The 18,668-nt window shown below is 44.5% G+C and overlaps 1 protein-coding gene across 8 annotated transcripts in view; it reads left to right on the plus strand.

Annotated features, from left to right (window-relative positions):
* The first annotated feature begins 208 nt into the window (after nucleotides 1–208).
* MEIS1 (Meis homeobox 1) overlaps nucleotides 209–18,668 on the plus strand; it is a 140,420-nt gene continuing 121,960 nt past the window's right edge. For 3 of the 8 annotated variants that reach the window (XM_032652143.1, XM_032652144.1, XM_032652148.1), the window contains exons 1-6: nucleotides 219–940; nucleotides 2,796–3,022; nucleotides 4,881–5,022; nucleotides 5,551–5,601; nucleotides 6,407–6,457; nucleotides 7,868–8,014. In XM_032652143.1, coding sequence (XP_032508034.1) covers nucleotides 929–940; nucleotides 2,796–3,022; nucleotides 4,881–5,022; nucleotides 5,551–5,601; nucleotides 6,407–6,457; nucleotides 7,868–8,014 — 630 coding nt within the window. In that variant the 5' untranslated portion in view covers nucleotides 219–928. Of the gene's footprint in view, nucleotides 941–2,795; nucleotides 3,023–4,880; nucleotides 5,023–5,550; nucleotides 5,602–6,406; nucleotides 6,458–7,867; nucleotides 8,015–18,668 lie in introns of all 8 variants that reach the window. The other 5 variants (XM_032652141.1, XM_032652146.1, XM_032652140.1 and 2 more) reach the window with 5 other exon arrangements.

Raw genomic sequence — 18,668 nt, forward strand, 5'->3', positions numbered from 1 at the left:
AAGCCGGCGGCCGGGGTCTACTACCCGCGCTTGTGCGCGTGTGCCCTGGGTGTGTGGGTGTTTGTGCCTGGGCGTGCGATTTAATGGAGCGCCTCTCTGCCTCTCCAGTGCGGCCAGAGCTCGCTTCGCGCACCCACCCCTGCCGAGGAGCCTACTTGCTGCAGCCCAATGCATTGTGTAAGACGCGACCTGTTATGGCCACCACTACTTCCGGGTTCTAGCATTCTGGTCGGAATCCACCTCTCCGCCTGTGCAACACACACTTTACACACGCACGGGGACTGCAAGCGGGCAGCATCGATCGTGGCTCCTTTAAGACAAACTCAGACAGACATTTTTTTTTAACCCTCCTCCTCTAATCTCCCTCCAGTGCAGCAGTTGCAAAGAGGGAGAGAGAGAGAGAGAGAGAGAGAGAAAGAGAGCGAGCGAGAGAAGAGAGAAACTGATTAGGAATTAGGACTGATTCAAGGGAAGCGAGCGCTAGGGCTTTGTGCATTTGAATATTAACATTTGAGGTGTTCTGACCAGAAGAAGACTGAGCGGATGATCATTCATTCACCACGTTGACAACCTCGCCTGTGATTGACAGCCGGAGTGGCAGAAAGCCATGAGATTTGGTAGTTGGGTCTGAGGGGCGCTTTTTTTTTTTTTTAACTGATTTTTTGGGGAAAGAAGATCTGCTTTTTTTTGCCCCCGCTGCTGTCTTGGAAACGGAGCGCTTTTATGCTCAGTGACTCGGGAGCTTTGCTTCAGGTCCCATAGACCGAAGATCTGGGACCAGTAGCTCACGTTGCTGGAGACGTTAAGGGATTTTTCGTCGTGCTTTTTATTTTTTTTTTCCGGGGGAGTTTACGTATTTGTTTCTTTTCACACTGGCCTTAAAGAGGATATATTAGAAGTTGAAGTAGGAAGGGAGCCAGGGAGGCCGATGGCGCAAAGGGTACGTATTAAAAAACAATTGTGGAACTCAAATGTGAGGTTAAATTGAAACGTGGCTGAAAGACACTGCTAAAAAGTTTCCTTTTTTCTGTCTTTTTGAATGAGGCTCCTAAAGCCGTGGCCTAAAGCGAGAGGATTTATTCAATGCGTTTGTAGACTTATGTATATTAACATGTAATTGTTAATTCAAGTAATCAAGTTTTCTATAGATTCCTAACCAGCAGCTATATAAATAAAAATACAAGCTCGGGCAATCATCTGTTTAAAAAACAAAAACAAACAGCGCTAGATACCTAATGTTATATAGCGTGAGCATTCAAGGAGCAGAAGTTTAAGGCTAGTTTTAAATTAAAATAAGCAGCTAGAAACTTCTGATATGTTATTGATTATGCTCATCTTTAATATCACTGAAAGTATTTAGCATTTTTAAGCAAATAACTTTGTCATAGTACAACGGTTTTGGGGGTCGGAAAGCATTCATCTTTTTAAAGTAATTTTAATGTACATGGTTTTTTATGCAAGGTAATACTTTGTAAGTTTTTCTTAGAAAAGCCCTGCACTAATTGGATACTAAGCACACAACTACTCACTTTAAAAATGCAATACTAATTTCCCCAATATTCCTATTTGAATGGAAATGTAGTGAGAGTAAAGTGAGACAATGACAACCCAACAGAGGTAGTTTCTTAAAAGAAAGGGGGTCTACAAAAAGCCTTCCTTGCATAATTTGTGCCCTGGCCCTCAAAGCCCTGTTTGCAAAAGAAAGTTACTAGGCTGACACATTTTTTCTTTACTCCTTTGGTTCAGGCAAATGTCAGCGTTCTTCCAAACTCTTTTCACACCTCTGGCTTGAAGGAGATGAAAGTGGCAATTCCTCTTTTCTTTGAAAATCATTTCACTCTCGGCGCCTCCAAATCTTGGGAAAAGAACATGCCTGAAATGAAGCAAAGAGGAAAACCTAAATAGCTAAATTTTGCACACAAAAATGACAATATGAAAGTAGTTTTTCTGGAGAAGGAAGATGGGGGGGGTTGAATGGGCATTTACTTCTAAATTTGCTTTAAACCTGATGACTAACATTTAGCTCACAGACATCTAGTCTAGGGGGAAAGTTCATAAGAATAGAAAAAATAGAATAATTGCTCCAACTATACATTTTCTTTAACTTGAGGGGAATATTGCCCAATTCTAAATTCAGCCCCGATGTTGAAGAGAAGCTACCCTTCTCTGAGTTTCACTTATAAGAGAGCCAGTTAGTTTTGTATGATTTAGCAGAGTTTGTCTTGGAGAGCAAAGGAAATGCAGTGTCTTGCAGGACTGCCTAACCCCACGCTGGCAGGGAAATAAAATGAGAAGCCTGTCTGAATTCACGTGCTTGGCTTAGCTGTTCCCATCGTAACTTTTTTTTTTTTTTTTTTTAATTCCCCCTGATGGGAAGGGTCTGTGAAACTAGGCAGGTTTGCTGTACTGTCCTGGCATGTTTTATTATTGTGATTTTGAATTTCCTCCTCTAGAGACGTGCACGTTTTACCTTCTGCCCTCCGGGGGAATGCCTCCCTTTCTTCCTTCTTTCTTCCTTCCTTTTTTGCCAAAGGATCCTGAATTTCTGGCTAGTTGATAGGGACACAAGTTAGGGCAAGACCGTTCAATCTAGCCGAGCCTTACCGAGAATCCTAGAAATTTTACTTCTAAAAATATTTTTTTAAATGAGAAATCTCAACTTCAGAGATGCAAGGCCACCGAATTTGGGGTTGAAGGATCCAGCTGGACTGACATTATATAAGCTCCGTGCCCTGCCGTTCCCCCATTTGCCCGCCTGGCCTTCTGAACCTGTTTCTCTCCTGTTTCTCGTGCAGTACGACGATCTACCCCATTATGGGGGCATGGATGGAGTAGGCATCCCCTCCACGATGTATGGGGACCCGCACGCGGCCAGGTCCATGCAGCCCGTCCACCACCTGAACCACGGGCCTCCTCTGCACTCGCATCAGTACCCGCACACAGCTCACACCAACGCCATGGCTCCCAGCATGGGTTCCTCCGTCAATGACGCTTTAAAGAGAGATAAAGATGCCATTTATGGGTAGGTACGACGGGCAGCAGGCTAAGCAGTTGAGATGCGATGCTTTCTCTATTTCCCTTTGCCCTCAGTAAGAGGAAAGCCAGAGCTCTCTGGATTGGAGGTACATTATTTGGTGACTTTTCATTCGCTTTGCATGAAGATTTGGGGGAGGCGGCCTGCCATCCCAGACACCCCCCCGCCCCCATCTCCGCACACGCTCCGCGCCAGTCCAGCGCCCCGCTCCGCCGAGGCCATGCCCGCGGAGGGGTCGCCGTGCAGAAGTTGCCAAATGTCCCTCGTCCCCCCAGACCCCGGCTCGGTAGCTCAGCGGGTTGGAGTCCTCACTCGCTTGACTTCGCAGGGAGAGTGTTGGGGGTTTCTAAACGTAGGCGCCTTTGTGTTGGAACGAAACTTTTAGTTTAAAGGAAAATCTTTTAAGCCACTGATTGTTCTGACTTGCTAAGTTTACTCAGCCACCGTATGCTGGCTCTGACACCGCACAATAAAATCAAGGCAGGCCAGTTGCAGGTCAGGCAAGGCGGAACATGCTTTGCATTTAGGGAGTTTGACCACTGTAGTCAAGGAGAGGAGCTCGCTCTGAATTGTCACAGACCTTAAGACACTTCTAGCCATTTTAGGACTTTGTGTTCAAAGGCGAAACCTACAGGATTTAGAAGTAGATGCGGGGTGCTCTCGGGTCGGTGTCGTCTTCCGCTGCAGTTCACACCGTGTTCTCCCGGGCCCTTGGGTTAGACCCTGGACTAGTAAAAACCCTCTGAAAGTCACTTGTGCCTACTGTGTGCTGATGTATTGGGGGACCTCTTTTTACTTTGCAGCCACTTTTATTTTTATTTATTTCTTCTTTTGAAAAAAAAAAATCAGGCAACACTGACCCTCCCTGGCTGAAAACCCTTTCTGCTTGATCTTCTGGTCCCTTGTGCGATGGGCTTGTTTAAATCCCAGCGTCCTTTCCGCAGTGTTGTTAACTGCAAATCGTTTAGGCTCCGGGACAGAACATTTGGGGAAGCTTTTTGAAAAGGACCCCAAACTGTTAAATTCCCAGCTGGGCTGTGAGAGCTAATAAAAGACTTGAGACACCTCTTTGGGCATTAGAGGAGGCTTTTTTTCTTCTTTTTTTTTTTTTGATGGGCTGGGATAAGCGACATCTAGGCCCCTCGCGATACTAGCTGCTTTGGCATTACGCAGGAACAAAAATGAAAGGCTTGACCGCAGGAACATTTGAAGGAACTTTCTTTGGGGGGCGGTGGGGACCATCGGCGAAGGGTCGGAGGTGTGCAGGGAGCCGAGGAGGAGCCCTCTTGCTCTCCGAGAGCCGTGAGGTCGGGATCGGGAGATGCAGTCCTCTGACAGTCGGTCCCACAACCAGAGAGGTCCTTTCCCCAAGTTAGCTGAGCGCCTGCCACCAAGATCCCCAGAGCCTTGGGCTTCGCGAGATGGCCTTGGAGGAACCCACTTGAAAGAGCTTTCCCAGCCCCTGCGCCCCGCGCCTTTTCCCCCCTGCAGGTCCTGGATGTGCAGAGGAGGGACGAGGGCCGGTCGGGGTGGGAAACTTAATTCAAAATGGCTGCTGGAACCGCTTGGGTTTTATTCTTAGCAAATGTTACCAATTTCTCCGGCCAGATATGGTGAGCCGATCCTCAGATACGGTCCATGGCTTAGGGCCTCCGACTTCGGGGGCCCAAGGAGGAAGGGGAGGTGAGCAGTCACCTGGGGGCGCGGGGGAAGGGGAACAAGTAGATGACAAAATCAGGGAGGGGGTCCCCGCCTTGAGCTCGTCCTGCTGTTTTTCTTGGGCGCCTTTTTTCACTGCCGCGGGACTAACCATTGTGTTGTTTGTGACTGTTGTATTTTCTTGCAGACACCCCCTCTTCCCTCTCTTAGCACTGATTTTTGAGAAATGTGAATTAGCTACTTGTACCCCCCGCGAGCCGGGGGTGGCGGGCGGGGACGTCTGCTCGTCAGAGTCATTCAATGAAGATATAGCCGTGTTCGCCAAACAGGTCAGCAAAATCAATGTTTCAAAAGTAAAAGAAAAAAAAAGAAAAAGAAAGAAAGAAAAGAAAAGAACCTCCCTCCCTCCCACCCAGCACATTTGCAAAAGTAACCAGCGAACAGCCCGCCCTAAGCCAGGCCTGTTACCTCTTCTGAGCTTTTCCTCCTAAATGAGTGTCTTTGCGGACGCCTGAAAATCACCCCAGTGCTTACCCACTCCCGCTACCTAACCCGACGCAGAAAGCTCTGTAAAATGCAACCCCAAAGCCCACGCGCAGGAGCTGCCTTGGACTTGGCGAGCTGGGCAGCGACCTCTCGGAAGCACAGTTGCTGGGAGAAGCAACCCTGTGCTCTGGGCTTGTTTTCGGATTCTTTGACTCACATTGAAGGGTTTCTGCACGGGACGAACTCGGTGTCACAGAGCCTCTCCCGGAGGTTACATCCTGCCCCCGACAGTGTAATGAGGCAAGAAACTAGGAAGGCGACCAGATTTCAAATGTTTCTTTCTCCCCACCCCCCTTCTCACTTGTATTTAGATTCGCGCAGAAAAACCTCTATTTTCTTCTAATCCAGAACTGGATAACTTGGTAAGAGCGGACCCCTTACTCCCCTCCTCCCACCTTCCCTCCCCCCCCAAAAAAAATCCCCCCTCCTCCCAAGCTTTACTTTGAGAGCCCTGAGGTTTCTAGACCGGTCTTCCCCTATCTGCAAGTGGGCTGCAAAGGTTTCCATCCACCCGCAAGTGGTCCGGGACAAGGTCCCGGGGAAATAAATTCACCTCGAGAGCGGCCGGGCAAGCCGGCGCGGGGAAACGCGAGCTTTGTTTTTTATGACAGCCGGGCAGCGCGGCTCTAATCAGCCCGGGGATTTATCTCCGGGCCTGTCAGCGTGTGTGCTTAAACTTTGCGGACTTCCCAGCCCTCAAAGTCGCGTCATGAGGACAGCGACCGGGCCAGAGGCCCCAAACCACCAGTTTATCTGAAAGGTGTGCAGAAGGTGGCAGAAAGTTTGCAGTGTGAAAAGCCACAGTCTGGGGACTGTTGGGAATATTTTCCGTGCACTCCTTGCAAGGAAACACCTAGTCGAGGGATGCGGCCTTTTGGGGGTGGGGTAGGGGCAGTGGCGCTGGGAAAGGGGCGGGGAGCCATGGGGGAGGAGAAGGTTTATGATCCCCCCTTAGATGCTTGGTTGTTGTTTTAGCTATTTTTTTCTTCTTAAGAAATATAAACCTCTAGATGGTACCCACTCGCTGCTGTTAAGTTTTAGTGTTATTGCCATAAATCAAAATAACTCTATTTGGGGGGTGGGGGGGAGGCTGGCGATGTTAGAGCTGCAACAGCCAATTTTCTGCAAACTAGGAATGGGGCACTCATTCTTTTTGTATCTTTGCAGATGATTCAAGCCATACAAGTATTAAGGTTTCATCTGTTGGAATTAGAGAAGGTAATTTCTCTAGCTTTTTCTCCTTTTGCTTCTCCCTCATGCCCAAACACACAGAGGGGGAGGGTTCAGAATGGCTGAAGTTCAGGCTTCTGAGACATTTGCATAAATGACTTTCTTTCTGGTAATTAGTGTCAAGGCCAATCTTAGCGTCCATTTCTCTTTGCAGTTTAATTACAATTTTAGCCACTAAAACCGGGATCACAAACGCCCTAGCCTTGTACTCATTCTTAATACCTTGCTGGCTTTGTATAAATAGTTGCAATTCTAGGCATCCCCTTTGATGTTTAGAATGCTGTTGTGAGTTTGCTTGCAGGTTATATACCTCTGTGGTCTCTTCTCTTCTTTCTCCTCCTCTTCTTTGCTGCCTCTGAGGGGGAAAAGTTTTGTTTAGTTTTAGTGAGTTTCTGGAAGACAGTCTGAGAGCAGCGGCAGGTCAGACACAGGGGAGAGGCAGAGGGGGAGGAGGAGAACGAGGCAGGGAGTCTGGAGGAGTGGTGGGGGAGGCACTTTAACCGTTTTGGAGAGACAAAGCAGAGTTGATAGTTGTGGCAATTTCTTGAATCTGAGAATCCTGCACACACCCCACCTTCACACTCAAGAAAGGGTGTGGGGTAACGTGATTTTGCTAGCTGTTCCATAAATCTCAGCAATAAAAACTTAATGCATTGGAATTCAAACTAACATTAAATTGCAAGCACACTGGGGTTTCTTGTGAATTTTTGCATGTCAGTGATGCCTGGGTCCTGTAAGAGACCACTCCACTTATGCCTAAATATTTTGAAGCATCCTTTTTCCTTTTTTTTTTTTTTAAATCAATTCGATAACTTTTTGTGGCTGTAGGGTTTTTCCCCCATATCATGAGTCTTTTTTTTTTTTCAAGGAAGCATCATAAAATATGCTTCTTATAGGTAGAAACCCTAATGACAAATGTTACAGGGACTTGGGTTTTCAGGCATAGAACCTATACCAACATAGTATTGGTCCTTTGGAGATATATATATATATATATATATATATATATATATATATAAATTTTTTCTTAGACATGTTGGAAAAGGATTTCTGATAAAGTAACTGGACGAAATTAAATAGTTTACCTTAAATGTCACCCACGCAGGTCACCTCTCTAATGGCCACAGCCCCGGGAGCCGATGAATTTAACACGGGTGTTGAATATGTTGTAGCCTGTGAATCATCTTGTCACTGTCAATTTTCTGCGATATCTCTATTTTGCAAGAAAAGAAAGTTATTCCTAATTCTGGATGCGTCTGAGGGTCTCTGGAGGACAATTGCCCTGTGTTTCCCCTATTTAGAAGTTTGGATCTCACAAGGGGGGTGGATTGCACTTGTCAATGTCATTTATGAACTTCTGATTATGTTTCCATTTTTTTTACTTCTGTCATAATGTAGGTACACGAATTATGTGACAATTTCTGCCACCGGTATATTAGCTGTTTGAAAGGGAAAATGCCTATCGATTTGGTGATAGACGATAGAGAAGGAGGATCAAAATCAGACAGTGAAGATATAACGAGATCAGCAAATCTAACTGACCAGGTACGCGCTTTTCAATTTCAACATCCCTGGGAGAAAAAAAAAAAAAAATCTGTATGCATATTGCTTGCTGGGTTACTACCACCTCCTTTTATTATTTGCATATGATTAAGTCCCTTTTAGATACATTTCCATCGAAATGAAAATTTTTGAATAATGTGGCTATTATTGCTTCATTAAGGCTGGCTCTGGGATTCGACCTGGAGAGATGAGCTTGTAAAAGCTTTGCCTGCAAACTTGACCTGTTTCTTGTCGCTTTTAATTTTTGTCTTTATTTTATTTACCCTCTATAATAATGGGAGTGTTAACTGCCAGTGACCGCCTCTGATTGTAGGGCTTTGTTCTGGAGCATTTTTTTCCCCCTTTCTGTCTCGAAGAAAAGTGTAGGGTCTGCTTATTTCTTATTTTATTAGGAATAAACCCAAGATAGGTGGTCTAAGAGAGACAGGGAGGGTTTGAAATCTAGCAAATGCTGGCTATTTTCTCCCTGTCTATACGGTTCATTAGCCTGTCTTGTCAGTTTTCCTCGGCCGAACGCTTCTAGACCTCACTGAACATTGCTTTGTGCAGTGCTCGCTGCAAGCTCGCCCATTTTATTGTACTTAATAGAAAAAATAAGACCAGGCCGAGGTTATAAAAACAGATAAATATGGACGTTTCTCCTCCTCCTTTCCACTCATCCTCCAGCTGGTACGTGCTCTGGGCCCTCTGGGTTGGCAGCTTTTGGAAGTGTCAGCGACAGGGGCGCCCCGGGACTCCCTCGGTGTGGCGGGTGGAGGACCTCGCGCCGCCCTGCTCTGAACTGCCGGCCTCTGCTTGCTTCACCCCCTCCTCTCTCATCCTCCCTCCAGGCCCTTCTTCCGCTGCTTTGCCAAGTGGGGATGACTTTTATTTGGAGTTGCTGGGGGGGATTTCTCTCTCACCCCAACACCGATGTTTGCTCCCAGTCTCTCTCTCCTCTCTCTCTCCCCCCCCCACACCCTCTCTCTCTCTCCTGTCGCTGTATCTCTGGATTGGTCCAGAGGAGTTGCAAAAATGCACTGAAAGTGAAAAACGTGAGGAGTGGGTGAGATGAAGCAGGGCTCAGGACAGCTCTCGGTTGCGAATTGTGGCACCGCGTCTAAAGATTTGGGTGGCGGGCCTCCTGTGCTTCTCCACCTATAAGTGAAGGCCCAGAGTTGTTTCTCTTTCTGACTTGGCACGTGAGCCCCGTCTTGGGGGAGACAGCAGCCTGCCTTTGTTAGGCCAAAGGACAACCAGTCATGCAGAGTTTTCTTTGCAAGCTCTACCATGATCACGGTTGGCCAGCGGCTGCCTTGCAGACTCCTTGCCGGAATGCCCGACTCCTCGGTCTCGGTGTCATCTTAAAGTTTGCTTCTCTCCATATCACCCCCTTAAAAAAAATTCCCAGCTTGGATTTTTCTGGGTAACCCCGCGGCAGAGGCTGAATTCCTCCTTTTCTCACGACGAGTGGAAGGCAGGCAAAGCTGAGATTTAAAAGCGCCAACGCGCCGGGTCCTTCCTACTATTTGGCGAGTTGCAAACTTTTGGCAGTGTAGACAACACTCGGAACAGGCAGCCTGCGCAATCCTGGAGCGTCCCCACCGAGGTGGGAAACCTGCAGGCGGCTCCGGGTCCTGGCCCCGCCAGCTGCCCGGGCTCCCGCCTGGTTCAGGCCGCCAGGCCTCACCCCGGAGCTGTTAAATGCAGATTCCGCTGAGGAACCCTCGGGTAACTGCTGTTGAATAAAAATTGTAATCCAACAAGCCTAACTAGAAAATGGGATTCTAAAAGCTCCGGAGTGCTGGGTACATAAAGCTATCTGAGCAAATTACAAGAATCGCTTAGGGGCATGAATGAAATCAACACTTTAATTGCCTCCAAAATGAAGATTTATACCCCATTTTCTCATCGAATCATTATTTTATTAAAGTCAAAGATAAAGGACCAGAGTTCGGGGTGTTACTCAGTTACCTTTATTTGAGATACGCAGATTGGTAGGCAGTGGTCTCGGATAAAACTTCGCACTTATTCCCCTCCCCACCTATAGAATGAGCAGTGTGCGCCCCTCTCCCGCCGCCTGCAAGTGGGCTTCGCAGCTCTGGCTGAGCTCGTGGCGCCGTTGGCCTGTGCGCGTGGGCGCACTCGCGTGAGCCCTCGGGCTCACCGAAGTCTCCGTTGGTCGTAGGGCAGCAAACCCCAAGCTTGTGCTTTGGAATTATCCGCTTCCCTGGAGCCAGGAGCGGGAGTGCCTGGGCTCCCTTTGGGGAGGGGCGCGCAGAGCGCTGGGCGCACGCGGCAGTGTGTCTCGGCCGCGGAGTGGAGTCCCCTGTCCTGGGAGTTGGGGACAGAGGGACGAGGCACTAGGGCCGCCAGGTGGGCGCCAGTGCTCCCAACTGGAGCCGGCTCGCTGGTCCCCGGGGGCCGGGCCCGGAAAGGACGGCCTCGCCACCTGTCTGCGAATGCGGCCCAGCCAGTCTGAGCCCCGGTGGAGTGTGCGCTGCGGGACTGGATGCTTCAGGTGTGGTGCGAGCGCGGGGCCTCGTTAGCTCATTAACCCCTCTGTCTCTAGGGCCTGATGGCTGCGCGGTTTATTTTCCTTTACTTTTCTCCTCGGAGGGCGCGAAGGCTGCCACCCGCGCGGGGACTTGGGATCCACGACTTTGATACCAGCCGGTTTCCCGGAGGGCTAAGTCGGCGGAAATCTGCTTGGCCTTGTAGTGTCGTTAGTTTGGTGGTATTTTTTGTTTTTGTTTTTTTCTTATCAGATTAAGACGCCAGTCGAAGCCGTAATCCCGCTCCCACCCCACTCTCAACTCCCTGCCCCCCACTCCCGCTCCCAGACCCCGAAGTCCCAGGCCCGAGAGTCACCTCCCGCGGGCGCAGGCCTCCCGGGCGCCCTCTCCCGACTGCTACGCTCCCCGCTTGGCACGGACGCCCCCGACGCCCAGGGCCTGGGAGCAGCGAGGGGCACCGGGGGCTTCCGAGCCTCGGCAGGGGTGAGGGCCGTGCTGAGACCCCGGGAGCGGGCGCAGAGGGGGCCACCGTGCGAGGCGTCGAGGCCAGGGTTGAGCCTGGTTTGCGATGGAGAAGGACGCAGGGCGAGGGGAGGCGGGGCGCGAGTTTGGGGGACCCAGGGTGGAATTGGGGAGGCCAAGAGGGGTTACGCGGGGAAGAATCTGGCTGCCCAGTCGCTAGACTTTAGTCCGCTCTCCAGGAGGGAGCTATCGAATTAAACCTTCCTTCCCAGGGCTGTTTGTTGCTCGCCACTCCTTGAATCTAAGCATTTTCCATTTTCAGGAGGGGTCGAGAGAGGGAATGGAGAGCAGAGCAAGAGTCCCCGGGCCCTGAAGGCCACCAGCCGAGGTGGCCTGGCCTGCTGGTAGCGAGCGGGAGTAGCTTGGCCTGTGCTCGGGCGCCAACCCGGGTTCTCCTACAAGCAGTGGGAGGCAAAGAAAAGGTCCCTTTGGATTACAATTTTTATTCAATAGTAGCTCTCCGGGGGGTCCTCGGCTGAATCTGCATTTAACAGCTCCTGTGCAAGGGCTGGCGGGCTGCGCAGGGCGCCCTGTTGCCTGTTAATCCAGATTTGTCTCTAATATCTGGGGAGAAGTAATGTGGCTCGCGGAGATGGAACCAGAAAGCCAAGCTCACCAGGCAGGTTAAATGCCAAGTGCTGCTGAGCTCCCCGGGGACGGGGGACAGCCGCCGGGGCTGCGTAGCCCAGGCTGGAAAGCGTCAGGCTTCTGGGCCTTGGGGATCAGGGGCAGCCCTGAGCCAGTGCGATTTGGTTCCCCAGTGGGCCAGGGAACCCAGGTGGCGATTGTTTTATTTGAAGAGTCCGGAATGTTGTTTCTGAAGCATAGTTTGAGGTAAAATCCTTAAAACTGAACTTGATCGAAAGCACCCCTCCCTGCAAAGTGTGATGGGGATGCCTCCAAGGGAGATTTAAGCCTTCTCTTTTGGGGAGGTGTTACTAAGGGATGGGTATGGGGAGGCCTGATATTCTTGATGTATTAGATCTGCTGCTTTAGGGGAAGAAAAAAATAGAAGAGACTATGGGATATTTACTAATACTAGGAATGCAAACAATTTATTTTCATCCACTAAGAAAACTGGACACAAACATGGAGGGATAGGAAAATGGTCCCTTTGTCAGTTTGTTTCTAAATGCCTACCCATGGACACATCTCATTTAAGTTGTAAGTGCTTTTAGGGTCTCAGTCAATGCCTTAATCCTGGAACCTCTGTGTCCGCAGGCCTTGCAAGTGATGGGTTCTTGAAGCCATCTAACTTTATTTTGATTGTCGTTGTGAGTCATGGAGGGTACTCTTAATTCCCTTTGGAAATATGTCAAAGGGAAATTATGGCAAGATTCTCTTTAATGATTAAATAATAAGGTGTTGACTGCTTGCCACTACAGTGGCTAATTGGGATGTTCATTCTAGGCCCTTTGTTGCTTAGTATCCTTTGATTTCAAAGACAGTTGTTTACCAGGTGTGTTTTTATTGTTGTGTTCTCATGGGCTCTTTGCGTGGATTTATGTGTGAATGTCAGAGTAGGGATGTATTGATTCTTATTAGGGGCATGTCAAAAACATTTGAGAGGAAAAAAAAAAGAAGTACAGAGTATATGCAGGTAGGTTGAGATCAATTACATTGTTAAATGTCTCGAAGTCTAAATGCTAATACTACAGAAGTTATTCCCATTTCCTAGTTTCTCTCTCTGTCTGTCTCTCTCCCTCTCTCTCAGTGGAAGTCTCCAGTGCAAGTTCTATGGTTAATAGAAAGCAATGATACTAATGCTACTTTGTACAAGGTAAAGCCCCATAACAGTAACTATTGTTCAGTGATTTAACTAGCTCTGTGGCAACAGGTCACTCAAATAGCAATCCCTTTCTCGCCAGAATGACTCCATTGCTCGTGATTTGGAAATATATAGAGTGGTTGTGTGGACTCTTGCTATCGGTCCTAACGTAGAGATTTTTATTAGAAAACATGGAGAAGCTTAAATAGTAGAAGAAGAAGAGAAGGAGGAGGAAGAAGAAAAGGCATTAAAATACGGGCCCTGCTTTCAAAAAAGTAACTGAAATATCATGTTGTAATTGCCCAACTTTGAAAATAAACAAATTTTAAATCATTATGTTTTCAAACACTCGAATGTTTAAATGTTAAAATGTTTGTCATAGTCCGAAAGATTTAAAACACAGCTGTTGCCGGGTGATGGATGGAAAATTATGGAATAAAACTCCATATTCTTAAAAACAAAGACTATTTGTGGTCCCATAGTAGAAATGTAGGGTTTTTTAAGGCCAAGCGGATAGACTAAAGTATTATGGAGGGGCCTACCGTTATAAAACTAGCTTACCTGCCCTCGCAGGTGGAATTGGAGAAACTGAAGAAAGCATAACAAGTTGTATTAAGACACTTACAAATGAAAATGCTGTCAAATGGATTCAAGTGAAGGATTTTCACATTGGTAATGCTATGCTCGCCATTGCAATAGCAATATTTTCTCATGAAATGTAAATATGTCAAACCAATGTGAAATGCTTAAGTTTTAATAAATGATCATTTAATCAACAAACACAACCCGAGTATGTATACAGAAACTTTTAAAGAAAAGTCGGCAGACAGCCAAATTCCTATAGGGACTAGCAAGGGAATGATCAAAAAACGAACACAAAATAAGACTTCCTGTAAGAAGGTCTATAATTCAACATTATTTGACTCCACTGTCAGGGAAATAGTTGAAGGATAGTAAACTGATACCATTCTCAGTCATTTTTGTTACACAGTCTTAAATGTTTGCAACTATAGTATTTTCCATGGCCTTTTTTGGATTATGATATCTGTTATATTTGTATCAAAGTAGCACTTGAGTTTATGTTATAATTGAAACAGATGTTTTTGCCATTTCTCCTGAGTGCAAAAAATTAAGTTAATATTTAAAGATGACATCAAAACTATGGGAAAGTATTCTTTTACAAATAAAGAAATAAAAATAGAATACATGTGACACAGTGTATCTGACAGTCGTGCAGATGTTAGGCCTGAAAGTTTTCAAAATCCCAAGTAAAACAACGCCACTGTAAATCACATAGGGCAGGAAACATCAGGATATTGGTACCTGTTAAAAAGTTAGGGTCTAAAACACGAAACACAGACTCACGATTTCAATTTAAATAATCATTCCAAATTTTGACTTTGGGGATCCAGCAAAAGTTTGGATATTTTACTATCTTACATATTTGTGAAGAAACCTCACGTGTATAAAATCAGTTTTGAAAAATTCAAGCAGATGAGTATGTGTGTGTAGTGTGAAAGGTAAAAAGACTCCCTCACTGTATCCTTAATTTAATATGCCATGATTTCAGGATTATGGGAATTTGGGAAAGCTTATTGGAGTCTTAAACAGCCTCTCCAGAAAGCAGACCTATATCGGGCAATTGCTGGATTTCCCACACTTCTAAATTTGACATTTTAATAAATGGTATAAAAGCTACCATGTGAAATAAGCGAGTATATACTCATTTAAATATTTGAAACTAGAATCCAATTTCAGTCAATTTAATGCATTCATGTGTGCAGAATTAAAGCAATTGGCAACACTTTGCTACACTCTCTCTGAACACTCTTTTTCCAAACAGCATTTCTTAATCTAGGAAATATGTTCTTGTTAAAGGAAAATACAAGAGTGCAAATCTTTTGAAATTATTTTATATTTCTGGACTTCTTGGTTCAGAATTCCTAAAGCTGACTAAAACATATCAAAAAGAGTTTATTCTCTGTTGAAAAAACACTTTTTTTTTACATTTATTGAAATATACACCTGTTGTTTATTTGTATCATGAGTACATACAGTTAAATACAAATTATAACCAGAACTAAGTCATTAACTCTCTTTAAGTCATGCAATAACCATACTCTGGCTTTTCCATGCACCACTGTATATGGCATAAACTAATGCAGGATAACTAAGTTGTGAAAATAAATTTTATATTATTTGCAATCCTCAAAAATACATTTCCCCATTGATTTCTTCCTTTGATAGCCTCATGACTCCATTTACAAGTAATAGGATTTATAAACATGAGGTAAAGAACCGTGAATGTGAAATGTTACGGTTTTTTAAAAAAGCTTAAATGAAATTGTATTTTTCCACAGAAAGGAAATGCCGTTACTGTTAATAGGTTTACTAAATAATACTTTTAAAATCACTGCAACTTTTTATGAGTTTAACAAGTTTAAGCAACATTTTATAGTCTTCTTTTTTTCCCTTCATTTTGACACAATATCAAGTCTTAAATTTTACAATGGATTTAAACATACATGATTCTGACTCATTTAGAAGATAGTAGTAAGTAAATAATTAACATTTTGCGCGATATTAGAATGACTCCTTGACAACATTTGCTAACTTAGAATTAATTGTTATCATGAATTTCCATTTCTATAGATTTTTCCTCACATTTTACAACACAACATGATCGCCTGCTCATTATTCATTAGCTGTAAATGTCAGGGTTGTTGGTTGTTATTTAGCAAGACAGAGCCGTAGCTGTTTCTTTTTCATATCACTTTTTCCCCACTGACTGGCAGGCCTCCTATGCCTGAGATCTGAACTTGAACTAGTTTGCTAGGTCTCCTTTCCCTATTTGAGTACCTAGTGGGTTATTACCCACATGTGGGTTTATTTTCCTGAGAAGATGAAAAATGGTCCTCACTTTAGAACAGGAATGAATAGAAACCAAAGTCATCAAATATTCCCAAACTGTGCTTTACAATTAGGTGAAAAACTGAAAACTGTTATTCTTGCTTGCTGTCCCCGGGGCTGTGAATACTTGATGTAAAGATTCATATCAGCCTCTTCGTGCTCTTCCTCTTAAGGCCTAAATGTTTGTTTCCAGTGACTGGATTCTTAACTGATAGTCCATATTTGGTCCCAGACTTCCATGATTTGCATTTTATTCTGCATCTGCATTCACATTATGTCCCATAGAAACTCTTTAAAGTCAAGTGTGTTTATGACTATTATGAAACTCTGGAAAATGAAGTTTATAATGAAACTGACATAGTCATCAAAAGGACAATGAAGGGAGCAATTTGATGTAAACCCAGAGTTTTCTTACTCGGTCCCAGCTTGTAAAAAGGCTTATCTCTGTTCTTTTAAAAACATTAGAAGCTGAATGAATACGAATTTCTTTGACAATAAAACTCCTCTTAATAGCTCCATAACTATTTGGATGTGTTCTCGAATGTTAACTTAATTTGACAGACAAGCTATAATTAACTGTGACCTATAGTGTTTTCTGTAATTCAGAGACTATTCCTTAGCGATCTGAAAACTTAATTTCATACTAAATTGTGTACAATGTCTGTGGGTCTAAAGGCCTACTTCCACTATTTTTAAGAAGTGGAAATAGTTTGTGTGTCTTCTGGGCTTCAAAAAGGGAGATACTTCGGGGGTGGGGAACTAACAATTTTTACTGCATGAAGTCCCAGCAAACTACCTAGTGCACATGGGTTCTTTTGGAATTTTTTTTTTTCGTAGCCTTCCTTTCTATTCAGTGCAATGTTAAAATTGTTCACACAAAGGAAAAAAAAATCCACTGTGTGTTTCATGGGACAAAAACTCGTACATGACATTTTAAGTCTAGGTATTTCATTGATCATAAAAAGCAGTAGTGTACAGAGAGAGCTAAGAATTGCAGCAAATAGGTAAAACCCTATTAGCTATGATGCTACAATCATGACAGAAACTTTAGCAGTGAAATTAAATTGGGCATTTTGCGTTTAGTTGGAACATTGACTTGAAAGTTCCCACCAGATTTGGGGTTCTTTTAACATCCCCCCCCCACCCCAGCTTAAGAATATTTTAGCGTTAAGAACTTGGTGATAACTCACCATTGGACATTACTTTTATTTGAAATTGTTCATTCATAAGAGACTTCATCTCCTGAGTAAGCACCCTGCCCTTCACTCTTGAACAGTTCAGATAAACGTATTATTTATTTACAGTCTATTGTATACATTATTTATGGGAAATATGCTATAACTCTACAGAGCATATGGAATTTATCTTTGCGAGATATGGGTCGCAGCTCTGCCAAGAGTGGCATAGCCCTGAGTAGATAATAAGACTGCCCTCAGTGTACAGATAAACATCATCTCTTATAGAGTCAGTACGTGTTAGCATTTCATAATAACAGGCGCGAATGCATTTTTCCACTTTCATTTTAATTGTTTCTTGGCTCTAGCTTCTGCCAAAGAGAATCCGGAATTTCACATTTTGAATTGATCTGGGTGATGAATATATCTGAGGGGGAAAATAAGATATTGAGTAGCAGAATCATTTAACCCCTTCATTTCTTTCAGCATGCTTCCCTGTCCCTTCCTTAAGGTGTTTACAATTTTCTGAAGAATCGCGTCCATGACATTTTTAACACTGGTTGTTGTATATTTAGTGGCTTGGCCTATTGTTTCACCTTATTGGGATGCTTTATAAGCTGTGTTCAAAACAAAAACACCAAGAAAAATATCAGGCTCATTGTGCCCTGCACTTCCTTGCACAAAATAATAGAGACGTGTAGACCGCGCTTGTTCTATGCACATCAAGTGTATTGTTGGTGCTCAAGTATTTTTTATTCTAATAATTATTCAAAGCCAGGAACAGTCTGCATCTGAGTGAGCATAAACATTTTTATTCTGGAATTTGGGATTTGCAGCAACTCAATTTTATTTTCCAAATTACCCTGCCATTTCAATTAGGTGCATTGTTCTTCTCTCTACTGTTTCGACATTCTAAAGGTTTGCTTGCCACCTAAGAGAGAGCATTGCCTGAGTATTTAATATTTATTGAGGGAATGTAAAGAACATGCCGATAGAAAAAGAGGAGAATAAAACATTAACAAATCAATTATGGGGCTTTTCTTCACTTGTAGTCTACTTCTAATACTCCAGATACTCTATAACTGTTAAAATAATGCAAAGAGCCTCAAGAATAATAGCCCTGGGTGTGGAGGAAGAATGGCATTCTGATTAACTGGAATTCCTTAAAAAGTGCGCCAGTGGTACAGCTCAACCTCCTGCTTCTGCAATTCACAGTTGCTTTAGTTGATCTCTTAGTTAAAGGCCTTGAACTACAGAGAACTTAGCCAATCTGGGAGCCAGAAACACAAATTAAATTTCAAGATGCTTTGAGAAAGGCCTCTCTAATGATTTTACCGAGATAAATAATGAAGAAAAGGGAACAATCTACTCCCCACCTCCAAATTTCACACTGAGAGGGCTTGAAAATTCAAAAATCCTTGAGGAACGATGATACTTAGAAAATAAAATTTGATTGAAAATATAAAAACTGGCAGCACTTCTAAAACACACACACACATGCAGCGGAAAATTAGAAAATACCCTGTTGCTAATTGTTAGTGGAAATCAGTGGTAAATGGAAGTTTCCGCTATTCTTTTATCCAAAGCGTAACGCCGTAAGGTAGTAGAATAAAACATGACTGCATCTTGGCTGAATTCTTGTTTCCTTCTTGTGTCAAAGTTGTGGATTTTCTGGTCTGAGAGTTTAGAAGTAGAAGAGAGAAGATTTCAGAAACACTTGAAAGAGAGCGATGAAGGGCATTGGTGGTAATTTCGAGTTACACAAA

This window comes from Phocoena sinus, chromosome 13, assembly GCF_008692025.1.
Source record: "Phocoena sinus isolate mPhoSin1 chromosome 13, mPhoSin1.pri, whole genome shotgun sequence".
NCBI classification, from domain to species: Eukaryota; Metazoa; Chordata; class Mammalia; order Artiodactyla; family Phocoenidae; genus Phocoena; species Phocoena sinus.